The sequence below is a fragment of the Phalacrocorax aristotelis genome, chromosome 4, assembly GCF_949628215.1.
Source record: "Phalacrocorax aristotelis chromosome 4, bGulAri2.1, whole genome shotgun sequence".
NCBI classification, from domain to species: Eukaryota; Metazoa; Chordata; class Aves; order Suliformes; family Phalacrocoracidae; genus Phalacrocorax; species Phalacrocorax aristotelis.
Window position 1 is genome coordinate 9,605,769 of NC_134279.1, and position 14,408 is coordinate 9,620,176.

A 14,408-nucleotide genomic window follows, 5' to 3' on the forward strand; every position below is an offset into this window, starting at 1 on the left:
ATATGTGAGTTGGTGTTTTAATAATTTTTAATCCTAACTTGGACATTTAACAGTAGCAGAAGACGCATGGAAGGTGATTTATTTTTAAACCTGTCCAGCCTGTTAGGACTTCACCAGGATTCTGTCTCACGCTACAGCACTTCAGATTTTCTAGGTTTTATTTAGATTTCAGCATTTGGATTTCCTAAATTCAAAAGCTTAAAAAAAATATTACTTTTAAGGATAAGATTTTAATTCAATGGTTTCCAGTTTTTTCAAAGCAGATGCTGAATTTTATTTATTTTGACATAAAAACCACTTTTATAAAGAAAGTGAATTACGTTTATCAGCTAAGATGATTGTTGTAAAATTGCTTCTTTGATAGGAGAACTGCTTAAACATACATATATTTATTACTGCATTTAGAAGTGTAAGATTATAGGAAAGTGACAGGAGAGTATGTGTGCTGGAATAAATCCATTGGTGTTTTTTTCCCAGTTATTGAGGATCTGATGCAGAAGAATAAATGTTTTTGGCGAGGCTATTTCTAACTCCATTCTCAGTTGTCTGGCTTTGCAGCTTAGTATGTAGAGAAGGATTCTTTGAAAGGGGAGTGCTTTGTCTGTTACCCCAACCAGTAATTGTCACTCTTCGATATAAGGTTCCAAAGCAGCAGCAGTGGCTTTAATTAATGTGCTAGTAACAGTGTTTAATAAATATAGCAGCTGGAGAGGGCTGAGGAATCTCCTAATAAAGCTGTAGGAAAGAATTACATTAGCCTATAAATACTGGTCTGCAGCAGCTATGTTCATTTCTCCTGTGGCTTGCACAGTAAGCTTTGTCCTTGTTTTTCAGTGTCTCAAATGTTACTGTATGCTGGCAGAAGAGGCTGGTAGCCTTTTGTAACCTGACTGTGTGAAACCAAAAATACACAGTCCAAATTAGAGGTGTGTTAATTGCTCTGTAAAATACATTTTTTTCACCTTTTGGAACCCCTCTGAATAGCTTTCCTTTTTTTTTTCTTCTGTGTTTTAATGCTTTGCAGTATGCTGCATGAATTTCAGTACCATGACAAACTTCCCACTTCACAATTTCAGGTTTACTATGACACTGAGGGCTGCTTCCAAAGCTGACATACTGGTCGCTCTTCAAATGTTGTGTGTAATTTTTCAATGATGTAAAGCAGCTAAATAAAAAAAAAGGGGGGGGGGGGAAAGGATCTTTTCCGCAAATGAGAGAGTGTATGTCTAGCACTGTATCACCTTGATTCTCTTTCTAGAAGATTGGTTATAACTTTTAGGACAGAAGATTACTACCAGTGAGATTCTAATGTTGGTAATACCTGTTTCTAGAATATCAGGCTGCCAGTGATATTACGTTAGAAGCTTAGCAGGTGTCTATTTCTAGTGCTGATTTAGATGAAAAAGTACAAGTGCCATAGAATCTGGACTTGCTTTTTTTCCTGTTGAGTCAACAGGAGTTCACCTCCAAAATCATCTGGGATTGCGATCAGGCTTTGTATAAAAGTATGTATAGAATGATGAGAACTGTCAAAATCTAATCTTAGAAAATAAATCCTATATTTTCCTTTTCTGGGGAGAAAAGACGGTCATGTTTAAAAAATGTCTCGGACCTGTTTGTGATGGGAGGAGCTCTTGTTCTAGAGTCGGCAGTTCTTTTGCACTGGCTAGAGAGAGAAGGCTATGGACCGCTAGGGATGACTGGAATATCCATGGGAGGACATGTAAGCTTTTATATTTCCTGTTCAGTAATTTTTTTTAACTTCTCATTTGATCATTTAGCATACAGAAATAACTTGTTGTATAGTGTTCCTCTCGGAAGTACTTGAAAATAAACATTTTGGGTCATAAGAAACAAATTGTTGGCAATTCTCATGTTCTGGGGTGCTGAATTGGTATAATCCTCAATATGTACTGACAAATCATAGAGCCCTTTGTCAGCCATCTCCTGACAGGCTTAATAAGAATATAAGCTTCTCACATAATTAAGTTTTTTTCCACAATGCGTGGGGTGGGGGGTGCGGGGGGAAGTGTTTTCTGAATGAAGCTCTATACTGATCAATTGCTAGTTCTCCCTCTTTTCGTCCATTCTGCTTGCTTAAACTTTTGTGTTTGAATGCATTGTGTGAAATGTCACCTCTTTGTAGGCGTGTTATAATTGAGGTGACTTTTGGTGTCAGTTCTATTCTCAACTTACCTTTTTTTTTCCCTGATCATTGGTATTGATTAGAGATTTCTGGTGAGGTGGATAAGATTTTGTGTATGACACTGTGCAGATTCAAACTAAAACAGCAGTGTATTAGTAAGATGCCTGAAAGACTAATACAGTTAAAATATTACTGCTTGTGCCTCTACAGATAATTATTGATCTGTGAGACATAGGTACAAAGCTTATTAAAACGATGCACCTATGTTTTGCTGATCCTTGTTTGTTGTTAGGAGCTAAGTAAATAACGTTGGTAATAGTAGCGTCTACTGAAAGGAAAATAATTTCCTGCCAAAGCACAATTTTATAACTCTAAATGTTTTACATTTACAAAGCACCTTTGATTTACATAAACATCACCCTGCTGAAACAACAACTTTTGTGCTAAGCATGTCTTCCCTGTCTTATTTGTAAGTTGCATTGGAATTCTCCAACTGTTGTGTGTACCACTAACCGTGCAGGACGCTTCAAATGCTGTGCAAATGCGATGGGAATAACGGATACTGTATCCTAGACCAATGGTCATATACAGCACAGGTAGAGAAGGAGGCAAGATCTGAGAGAGTGAGTTTGGAAACTCCTTGGCAATTTCTTTTTGTTAGACCAGGAAGATACATTTTTAGCTAGTCTTGACTGACTTATAGGACTTCTGGTACAATATAAAACCAGGGGAATAAGTCATATTTGATGTTGATCATCTCTAGAATGTGTGGTTTACAACAGAAGGTAGGTAGTATTAACTCAGTTCTACTGATGGGTAGAGCTAGAACCAAGAAGAAAGAAGTCAGCCTTTCTGGCTGACAGAACATAGATACTTGGTGTTCCTGTAACTTTTTAAAATTAAAATATAATTAGACTAGAGTTATAGTTCAGTTGTATAAAGCCATTTATTAGAACATCTGGCATAGACATGGGGTATTTTGTATTAAGGGTTTACACTGTTGTTCAGTGTAATCACTTGTTATCCTCTAAAGCAATAAAATAAAACTTGTCAAGAGCATATGATATAGGGACCTTCTGAACGTTGAGCTTCTTTGCTCTGTTTTTTTTCGGGGATAAATGGAATATTCACAAAAATGTGTTCTGAGAACTGATGTAAAAATAATAATCTAAACTTTAAAGGAAAGAAGAGTCCATTTAACATGCTGAATTACTTCTCCACGTTTTGTTTCCAGTATACAAATTTTAAGTATAGAATGTTAAATAGTCCTCCTTATAGAGTGCCTTCATTTTTCCTTGCAATAAGCTTGCAAGAGCTTGATGAAAAGCTTTATAGATGTTTTTCATGGTTTTACAGAACTAAATGGTCAGAATAAATATTCCATTGGGAATTCTTATAACAAAAACCCATTCAGCCTTGAAATTAGTCCTATCTGGAGCACTGTTTATTGTTAGGGAAATCACTGAAGAATAGGCTGTATCTTCTAAAGAGGTGAAAGTATATCCAACTGCCACAGGCCTTAACTGCTTTGGCACTGTGTATGTGTCTGATGCTGTATAAAGAAATAAACTGAAGGTAAGAGAGTTCTTTTTACCATATTGTGACTTCAATATTGGAGTATGTAATAAATGCCTTTGATTCTAGATGGCTTCACTGGCAGTGACAAACTGGCCTAAACCGTTGCCATTGATTCCATGTCTGTCCTGGTCTACAGCTTCTGCAGTCTTTACTACGGTAATTAACATATATTTTTGTTAACATACTAGAATGTACTCAGATATGTAAATTAAAAGGCCTGGGTTGGCCACATACACCTTTTCAGTTAGAGCATTTTATCATCCTTTGGCCATTGTTGGTGACTAGTGGCAAAACACACCCTTCCTGCTTAGAGTATACAAGAGATGATAAGGAAGGCAGCTTTGAGCTACTTCAGTGGGTCACGTACCAAATTAGCGGCTGGGGCCGGTTTGTGGGACGATGATGAGTCCCACTGGATTGGGGTGGTCTGGATGTGGGAAGGTGAGGAAGCAAACCATGAAAACATGTTTTCTTGTGCTCAAAGCCTGCCTGAAATAGTTGAGTGATAATGCTGCTACTACCATGGGGGGTACCTGTTTTCACTACTGCTGCCAGGGGAGGTGAATAAATAGACCTATAATTGGTTTTAGTCCAGTGTAGATGTGTATAAACCCGAAGAGCGACTGTTTTCTGCCTTCTTTTTTCCTTTTTTTTAACTTTTTTGTTTGTTTAAGGGAGGTGGGTTTCCATGTCCTGTGTTATAATATGTGCTTATGCTTTGATTACGATAATTTTAAGGGTTATCTGGAAACTTGGGCAGAATTCCACTGGAAAAGTCAAGTCATAGAGAGGAACAGATCAGTTTTCTCTGTATATTGTTATTTTAGAATGTTCTCTGGGTTTTGCTTGTGTACTGGACACTTGTGTTTATAATCTCAGGGTGTGTTGAGCAAGGCAGTGAACTGGAGAGAGCTAGAGAAACAGTATTTTACACACACTGTTTATGAAGAAGAAATAATTCAAATGCTGGAATACTGTGGAGTAAGTATAGTTTATTTTCTCTGTGTGCTAATATTTACATGTGTAAAGCTAGAAAACTGTGTAACTTCTTTTTACTTCCAGTAAAAGTAGCCCGTTGTTAGCTAAAACACATTTGCCTGTTGTTTCCTTATGCTTTTGTTAAATCTTTGAAAGAAAACCTTCTGAAAAACAGAAGCTAATATTTTTGGTTGTATAATGTGTGTTAAGTATAGCCCTTGCTACAAGTTTTTTCTATGGCCACACTTAGTATAATCTGCTGCATAAAATATATTTAATCAAAACATTGAAACTGTAGATAATATTTCCCAGTACCTGGCTATATAGTCTGGAAAACCGGTAGCCTGGCGTATAAATACAAAAACATGATTTCTTGCCCTTTGAAGCAATTGCTTCCAACTAGTCAATGCTGTAGAAGATTTTTATTATGTAGCAACATTAAGTTATTTTTCTAGTTTGTCTAGAGTTCTAGGTCTCTCTATTTCTGTTTCTATGTGTCATGCTAGCCCTCTCTCAGCTCTAAACTTTGATTGCCCAGGCAGTTGGGATAAACATGAGGTAGAGATTTTGTAATTAGCTTCTTTCTCCTTACGAAGTATTATTTATTGCCTGCTTTTTTTTTTTTGCTTGCTTCTTGACTCTTTTTGGCTGGGGTTGAAAGACTCTTCCCACGGGGATTTCGTTGCCTCACTGCTGTATTAGATTGGAATGATAACTTTTTGAGAATTGCGCGTATGTTGCAACGCTGTCTTCTAGCCAATTCTGATAAATAATTTTTTTCCTCAGATTCTTTGCTTTGTGACAATCCTTTTTCAGATACCTTACAACAGGAGAAAAAGGGCTGGGGTGGAGACAGTTACTTAAGTGCTTGCTGTTTTGGAGTAAAATACACTCCAGGAATGCTGATGGAGCAGACAAAATCAAAAGAAGAAACATTTCAGGATGTTCACCTTGTGTCTTCCTAGTATTTAGAGACAGTAGATTTTTCAGTCCTAAACCTAACACTAGACCTGGTCACATGTTTATTGCCCAGAAATTGAAGCTTAAACGACTGTGATTATAAATTCAGAGTTTAATATAGAACTAAAGGTAAATGTTGGTATCATAATCTACCATATATAAGTAGTGAGCAGTGCTGTTTGTTTCTTTTCTTTTTTTTTTTGTTTTAATATTAAGTTGATTTTAAAAATGAGATTAACCAACTGGTTTAAAGGAGAAACCCTTAATAAATGACCTGTTGTCTTTGTTTAGACGGATTCTTTCAAGATGGGACAAGACTTTGTTAAAAACTTCCCTGACAGTGTGGACAGTCTGGAGGATGTGGATGTGACTTCCAGAATGTTCGACCTTGGTTCCCCAAACCAGACTGTATCTAAAGAAGCTGTTCACAGTTTCACCACAAATAGAAGTACTCTAAGTGCCTCATCAGAAAGACTCTTCATACAAGATGCTCCTAAAATGCAGTGCATAAATCAAACATTTTCAACCAGTAGCAATAGCAATAAAAACGTAACCAACCCACAAGGACACAGGATAAATAAAAGAAAGAGTGACACTTTACAGAGAGAATCCTTAAGGTTTATGAAAGGAGTAATGGATGAATGTACCCATGTAGCTAACTTCTCAGGTATGTATTCGTTATATTGTGCAGTTTGGAAAACTGCATAAAATATGATACTTGATTCTCCATTGGGTAAACCTGCTAGCACCTTAGCTGACATATGAAAATATCTTGAGTGTTATTCAGTAACATCTGTTTACTCCATTTCCTAATTGTTTTTCTGTTTCTTCTTAATGGCCAACTAATGAAGTGAGTTAAAAATTTGCCGTTTAGTATCTTTGCTCATTTTTTTTCTCTGCCTTGCTGTGGGTATTTTCAGATATGAGCTAGTGTAAATTAGTGTTATTTAAAAGAACAAAACGTCTGTGTGATGTGAGGAATGTCTAGATATAATTAATCTGCTGACAAGGTTTTTCAAGTAGATTCGAGTAAATCTCATAAAGCAGAAATCTGATATTGACCTCAGGTAGGAAGTAGCCTACATAGTATCATTTAAGCTCAGTTCTCAGCTTTTAGACAAGTGTGACCAGTAAAAATGCACGGGAGTCCTTCTGGGACAATGTGGTCTGGTGAATACAGTGTTTCTCAAGATAGGCATAGCATATAGGGGGAGCTCTAGCCCAGCGAGCCTGAAATGTGATGAACCTGGGTGTATTGGCATGTAGGGCAATCCTCTTTCAGTGGCTCCTTCGCAGGCAATGCAAACAAGTGATTTCTTCCTACAGCTGATTGAAAGGGTTTTGCTGGAATGGGGGCTTGAAATTGCTTTTGTGGCAGGCCATCCAGACAAAATGGTTGAACTGTGCACGTACCCACTGGGGACTCCTGGCATGTTCTAGAACATGCTTTGACTTCAGACAGGTTTCTGACAGAGTTGTCTTTGAATGTCAAAACATTCTTGATACTGAGACCCTGTGCCACCTCATTTTTTAATTCTGGCATTCAGTACTCCACTGGTAAATGTTAAAAAAAAAAAATCCAAAGATTTCTAAACTAGGCTAGATTCCATGACTTGGACAACGTCCCAGATCACTGCTAGCCAGGGATTTTGTGTTAAATACCAGTGAAGTGCTTTCCTTAAGGCTTTAAAAGTTGTTTAAGTAGACAGAAAAAAAACCTGTAAACTGTATTCTAAATACAGACATTCTTGCTAATCTAGATGCTTACCCAGGTATCACTTAGCTAAAGCACTGACCTTTCTTGAAACTTAAGAGGATCTGTGATCCTCATGCACTTGTCAAAGTGATGTAGTCCCTCATGTCAATTGTCTCCCAGGTCTCTTTGTGCTCTGGGAGACATTGCAACCCCTGCTGGGGTATCCTTGGAGTGTGGCTAGAGATGAGCTTCAGAAAATCTGCCTAAATTCAGATTTCAGGCAAAACTGAATGGAAGACTAGACTCGAACTTAGTATTACATATCCTCTACGTGACCTAGTATATATGTAAGGAGAGGGTTGAAATACTTTGCGACACCCATTGTCAAACATCTTGGCTGGTCACTCTTTACCATGCCACATACGTTATTTGTGAAGAGAGAACTGCTCTGTTATTTTTCTCAACACCATTTTGGTGTTATTCCTGTTAGTATTCTGATTGGAGCAGTTCTGGTTATGAGGAATAAATATATACAACATAAAAATCTCAACATATTGTTATAACTAAAACATGTAGGAAACAGAAAAGAAAGTGAATGTATACTGCACTTTTTCTGACCTCTCGTATGAAAGGTTGTTTTTATTCCTCTCCTTGAGGAAAAAAATTATATGAAGCTTCTACTCTGTTAAATATTAGATCTCTTCTATTGTTTTATTTTTTCTGAAAAAGAGAGATCTTGGAGAACTGACCTGAAGGCTCTAGAGTTTTGTTGATAAAAGGAAAGACAATTCTCCTATAAGACTTGTGAAGCTTTCTGCTTAAAGGGAGGGAAGGGGATGGATTAGTTTGTTTTTCTACTGATGGACTCACTACTGTAATGGTAAAAGCCACATAAATGCTGCAGGAGGCATTAGAAAATATAATTTTATTAAATCTTAGAATAATGCTAATTTTTTTTTTCAGAAATAGAGCTTTTTTACAACAGAAATCTTAGATGATGTGTTTCTGCTTCTTACCTGAGATAAATTCAATTTTGATTTGTTTTTCTTTAGTTCCAGTTGACCCCAGTTTAATCATAGTTGTACAAGCTAAGGAGGATGCGTATATCCCCCGAACTGGGGTGCGCAGTCTTCAAGAAATCTGGCCTGGATGTGAAATTAGGTATCTGGATGGAGGTCATATCAGTGCCTACCTCTTCAAACAAGGACTCTTTAGGTAAGGTAGATGGGAAAGTTTAAAAATAGTTGAGAGCTTAAAACCATAATTTTGAGACACATAATTTTTTTCTAAAAGCAAGTCTATAATTAAAACAACAAATACCAAATACTGCTTTGAAGAACAAGCTATTGGCTCTGAAATAATTTAAAGAGAATTTCAGCATTTCCATTTTATGAGCAAAGATGAGGTGCAACATAGCTCAGATCATTCAGTAAGCCAATGGCAAGAGAATGATCCTTCTCACTCTTGTTTTCTGATAAAAGGTTTTAGTTTGTTTCACTGGACACTAGAAAACATGTTTTTCAGCAGTGACCACTTCTGTCATATTGCGCAGTTATTGTCTTTTTGCAAAGGCTTTCTTAGAATTAAAAAACCTGACACAACTGAACATGAGAATTAAAACATAAGCTTGACTGCAGATGAGTAGCACTTGCATTAATTCTTTCCTTAGTAATACTAGGTGTTGACTTTCTGAAGGCAGTTATATAAATCAGTTATATAAATGCAGCTCCTTAGTTCTATAAAGTTAAATACTTCTGTTAATGTGAAAAAATAAGGAGTTAGTAAGACTGTACCTCCCATTTAGGAAGTCTAAGCAACAACAAAAAGGAATAGCAACATACCAGGTCAAGGTATGCTAACCACTAACTTACTGCTATTTAAAACTTCAGCCTTATTTTATGACAGCTGTTCAAAAACTTTAAATTATGCATGTCTCTGACCCATTTCCTGACATGTTTGAGTAGCAAAATCCTAATCCATTAACATTTGCACTTACATGAAACTTGGTAAACAGTCCCACACATTCCTGAAACATAAATATATTACTAGATTGAAGTGAGAGATCCCAGAAATAAGTGGAGGAGAAAAGACTACCTAATATCACACTTTCATTGACTACTGTTTTGCAATTGTGATGACAGCTTCGTAAATGTATTTGTGAACATATGGAAATATGCCACTAATATCTGCCCTTTCCCAAATTATACAAATGATCATCTTTTTTCTTGTTTTAGACAAGCCATTTATGATGCATTTGACCGCTTTCTTCAGAAATACACAGTTTAAAAGTCTTCATAATGTATTCAAACTGATCTCAATAGTACTTCTGCTTACTGGAACTCATATTTGGAAAACAAGCCCCTTGCAACGTTGCATAGATGGTCACTGACTTTGACTGTTGTAGGTAACAATTACCAAAAATGGTAACGTACCAGCATTACTTTCATTTCAACCAAATGCCATTCTGACATACTTGCTTCAGCTTTACCTGTGGAAAAAAAATGGCCGCGTTTTCAGTGCATGAATGGTTCATGTATTTCATGTTTCATCACATCGTGTGTTCCTTTTAACTCTGAATAAATTCTGAATTGCTTATCAGTTGGAAACAGACCAATCTAATTGGTATTGAAAGAATATAAAATTTGGTGTAGACCGAAGATGATATCTTGCATTTAATGTATTTCTAGATTGTTTCAGGTACCTTGGTTTCCTCTTGCTTCCTTGTCCCCTTGCTATTCCTATTGTGGTGTTCTATGGTGTTGCCAGCACTTGGCCTCTTGTGCTCATCGCTGCTTTTCTCTATTATGAATTGAAAACGAGACGCAATACAAGGGGCAGAATCAAACCTTGCAAGAGACGACTTTCAAAATTCATCGGAGACATTTTCATTCCATGCATCTGTGAGATTTTTCTGCTACTGAATTAAACCGTGCCATTCCAGAAGAATCATGTAGTGATTAATTGATCCGTTATACAAACCTGGAATAAGTGAAAATGGAGTGTCTAGTAATGGTTTACATGCATTCAGCTGGATAACATAAACTACTACTTCTAGATTTTTCTTTTTCAGAATCCTAGAGGAAATAAAAATGTAATCAGTTTTCCTGAGAAGCAGTGCTGCGAAGAGCCTGACTCCAAGCAGTTCAATCAACTGCAGATTATCTGGTGCTATAAAGACCTGTTGGATATATTTCAACAGAGGTCCTTTTTAAAGTGCACTCAGCGCTAATATGCAAAATACAGTTTCGCTGTGTCATATTAAAAATGTATGTGAGACTAAGGGTTATCAAAACAGCTTGTTTTTCAGTGCTGTCTTTTTAATTGGATGGAAAATAAAAGTGAGAATTACGAATGCATTTAGCAAAATCCAAAGTCTGTTCCCTCTTCTGAGATCAAAAATGCCAGCGAATTACAGCAGAATAAAAGGTGGTCATGCATCAGCTGTATAAGGTATCTGCCCACATTGTTTCTGTGGTAATCTCCTGTAACATTCTTTTAAAGCTAGTTTGCAGAGAAGTTGCAAACTGAAACACTTCAGTACTAATTTTAGTACGGTAGTGGCCAGAGTTACACAGAAACAAACAGAAAATCCAGCCATTTCTCGGGTTATGTGACTTCTGCACCTTTCAAATCAAGCACTTTGTTTATCTCCATGGTTAGCATAATGGTTTTTAATCGGCAGAGTATGAAGCAAAAAAAGGCTCATGTAAATTAGCCTTCAATTTTACTCTGGCAGACAGGACTATTAACTGCGAAGAAATCGTGGTTCACTTGAAAATCAGATAAGTTCAGGGAAAACTGAAGTGCAACAACTTTAAGAACCCAAATCATTTAACATGCAAATGTACTGAAAATGCAAAAGAACTTATTCTGTCAGAAGTAAAGTTGCTTGTTTCAAGTGGTGCTTCATCATTTCTTCAGGGAGCATTGTGTTTATATATATCGGGAGCAAGTGTGAAGTGACTAGCATATTTGAATACAGTAAACCACTGAAGGTTGGAAGGTTTGAAATCCAATATAAGTAAATTTGCAAATTTAAAATTGAAGGCTTGAACAGTATACTAAAAGGTTTATGGGGTTTACATTTTACAAGCTCATTCATCAACTAAGAGTTTTACCAGACCATTGTCTGCTGTCCACCAACTTTTTCAGATCTCACATTTGAAATGTATTTTGTGCTTTCTGTCCTGTTTCTTGCAGCTATGAGAAAGGGAAATAACTGGTGGCAAGGGAAAGGGCTTGAATAAATGGAAGAGAGGAAAGACAGATTTTGAAAGGCGGGGAATAAGCACACACACAAAAAATCAACTTCTCTAGGCTGTAAAGTATAACATGCCAAAGTAAATATTTTCAAAGTGCACAATATTAGGAATTACAACCGATGGGAGCTTGACATCCTGAGGTTAGTGTTCTGATGATATTACTACAAGGTTTAACTTGCCTAAAGGGCACGCTGTTTGCAGCAGCAGGTTTATGCTAACGTAACCCCTGGCTGGGAGAGTGTCTTTTGGGATAAGTAGTGAAAGGCTGCTCTCCAACAAGAATGAGAAATCACGTTTTGTGTGTAACTAAAGTAATGTGGCCAAATATGAAAGCCCAGGAAGCAGCATTTAAGAAATTTCTCAGATTAGAATAACAAAAAGGAAAAATGAGCTCTGTTGTCTGTTTCTGCCAGTTACCGGACACAGGAAGCTATCAGCTGGTGTGCGAAGGGGGGAATCTTGCTGTGTGAATGTTTTTAGCCTTTGGAAAAGGGACTTTTAAAACCAGATTTTAGTGTTAAATCCTAAGAAAGCATTATTAATAATTCATTTTGATGTTAAATGAGGATGTGATTTTAATCCAGCAATTGCATGAGAAAAATATTGGAATAAGGTCCCTGCACTAAATCCAAATAGCAGCTAAGCCCTTCCGTGTGTCTTACACTTACTGTAAAACGGGCCTTGATAAGTTTTTGGCTTTAATGTTTTTCAATAAAAATCCTAAACAAAAAGTGTTAGGTGTGAGGGTTTTTTTCTTTTTTGTTAACAGGAATTCAAAATACATCTCCCTGTCGTCCTGTAATCCTTTTTATTCCTGTTAGTACTGCAGCACAAGCAGAGTAGTTCATCGACAGTACCACATAAATGCTTCGCACAAGAAACAGTGATACTGCTTTCATGGTCTGCTACATGCAGCACCTAGTAAAGAAAACAAGCTTGTATCAACCAATTAAGATACCATTGTGATTCCAATTTTATACTTTTCAGTGGCTTCATTGCGCTAGAATTTCCTGGACTTACTTTAAACTCCTTTCTACTTCTAAAGAGGTCTGGAACCCATACACCTTCTTCCTGCTTGCTGCTATGTTCCAAGCAGGGGTGTGTTAGACCATAATAAACTCAGAGCATAGTGTCGGACTGCCCAGCAGTAACTGAAAAAAAGAATTGCCTGTGTTTTTGATGGTTGCTCCTGCAACATGGGAAGGTGGCGGCAGGGTTTTGGAGTGCTGCCACGGGGAGAAGAGGAGACTATTTTGTAGTCTGCAGCAGTCTGTCGTATGCATGGGAATATCACACGCTAGCTGAAAGGCTGCTTTGAACAGGCGGCTGTAAATGTTGAATCTTGATGATGTTTACACACAAAGAAAAACCCCACACCTATAAGTGCTGATGACCACCTAGAACAGAGCGCACCTGATCGTTGCCAAATGGTGCTTTTTGTAATCCCCCCCCAGTACATAATCCACCCTCCTCAAAAGTGACAGCTCAGTGATTTTTTTTTTTTTTGAGCAAGGGTAGATCACTTGTGTCATATTACTCTAGAAAGTCTGCAAAAAAGATAGAAGGAATGGAGTCTTGTTGCTTTTTCTTACCAAAATATCACACGTGTATATAGATACTTGATAAATAGTAGTTTAGAAAGTGAAAATCCTTGGATCCTCGGAATGCAATTTTTGTTTGGAAGCTGCTAAAATTTTAAGGCAGTTAATTTTTTTTTTCCTGTTTTAATTTATCTTAATTGTTTCTGTCTTGTGTCGCTTTTTAAAAAATGTTGATCTTAATTACGGTTGGTTGGGCAGGGAAGTTTCTTTATCTTAAACTGTCAGGTTCTCTGTCAGCTTGGCTGGAATGATAAGTTATACAGTATTGAAAGGAGGTTCCTGTAGTCTGCAGGCACCTAATTCCTCATGAAAAACTATTACCTGAGTAAAATGCTACTGTGTTACGCAGTCCTGTAATTTGCGGAGCTTCCTGGTATGCTCGGATGCTTCTACAGAAGATAAACCATACACTTTAAAATGTAAAGTAGCTTGTAATGATTGTTATTCTCTTGGTTTCATGTAGTGTAAATCAGCCTCTTCTTCAAATACGAGTATTTTAAATACTGTGCTCTTAAAGGAAAGAAGTACTGTGAGTGGTTTTGCCGAGGAAGTCTGACTTGCCCTGCTAGAAAGTAACAAGATGGATGATACAAAGTGGACAAAGAGTTTAGGACGAGTCTAAGGCAACTGTAACAGCTCTTTCTATGCTCCTCAGGCCATCCAATCAAGTGTACAATAAAAGCCTTCTACTACCGCAAAGTTGGCAAAACAAGTACGTACAAAAACTCCTCAAGCTGCCACGTTGCTGGTCACTTTTACTGGTTTCTTGCCCCCCTCCCTGTAGTTAACCTGTAATCAGCCGCCTGCTTTTTTCCTGGTCTGTTCAGGTTCCTGCACCGCAGTATTGCGGCGTTCCCCAAGTCCCGCTGGCCGGCGCGTCTGCTTCCTCGTCTTCTAACGCTTGTACGAGAAGAAGAGGAAACGGGAGGTCAGTCCCCTTCTTACCAGTGACTTAGGTAGGGCCTCTGTGCCTTCACATCACCCTAACCTCTGCTTAACTCCTGATTTTGGAAACCAAATGGAAGCTGGGAAAACTGTTTTGAATGGGTAGGGAGGCTGATGATCCTGCTTTCAGGAATGTGGATGTAAATATATGCAGGTCTTGCCCTTCTTCACTGGCAAAATTATTCAGTAAGAATGCTTTCCTCCATTTCAAATAAATTAGTTGCTATGATGTGCAGTTGGTG

The 14,408-nt window shown here is 37.5% G+C and overlaps 1 protein-coding gene across 4 annotated transcripts in view; it reads left to right on the forward strand.

Annotated features, from left to right (window-relative positions):
• Positions 1 to 12,351, forward strand: part of ABHD18 (abhydrolase domain containing 18) — a 24,104-nt gene extending 11,753 nt beyond the window's left edge. For 2 of the 4 annotated variants that reach the window (XM_075090233.1, XM_075090232.1), the window contains 6 exons: positions 1,585 to 1,723; positions 3,791 to 3,880; positions 4,604 to 4,705; positions 5,954 to 6,329; positions 8,411 to 8,573; positions 9,593 to 12,351. In XM_075090233.1, the coding sequence (XP_074946334.1) occupies positions 1,585 to 1,723; positions 3,791 to 3,880; positions 4,604 to 4,705; positions 5,954 to 6,329; positions 8,411 to 8,573; positions 9,593 to 9,644 (922 nt within the window). In that variant the 3' untranslated portion in view covers positions 9,645 to 12,351. Of the gene's footprint in view, positions 1 to 650; positions 927 to 1,584; positions 1,724 to 3,790; positions 3,881 to 4,603; positions 4,706 to 5,953; positions 6,330 to 8,410; positions 8,574 to 9,592 lie in introns of those variants that run through there. The other 2 variants (XM_075090236.1, XM_075090235.1) reach the window with 2 other exon arrangements.
• The last annotated feature ends 2,057 nt before the right edge of the window (positions 12,352 to 14,408 follow it).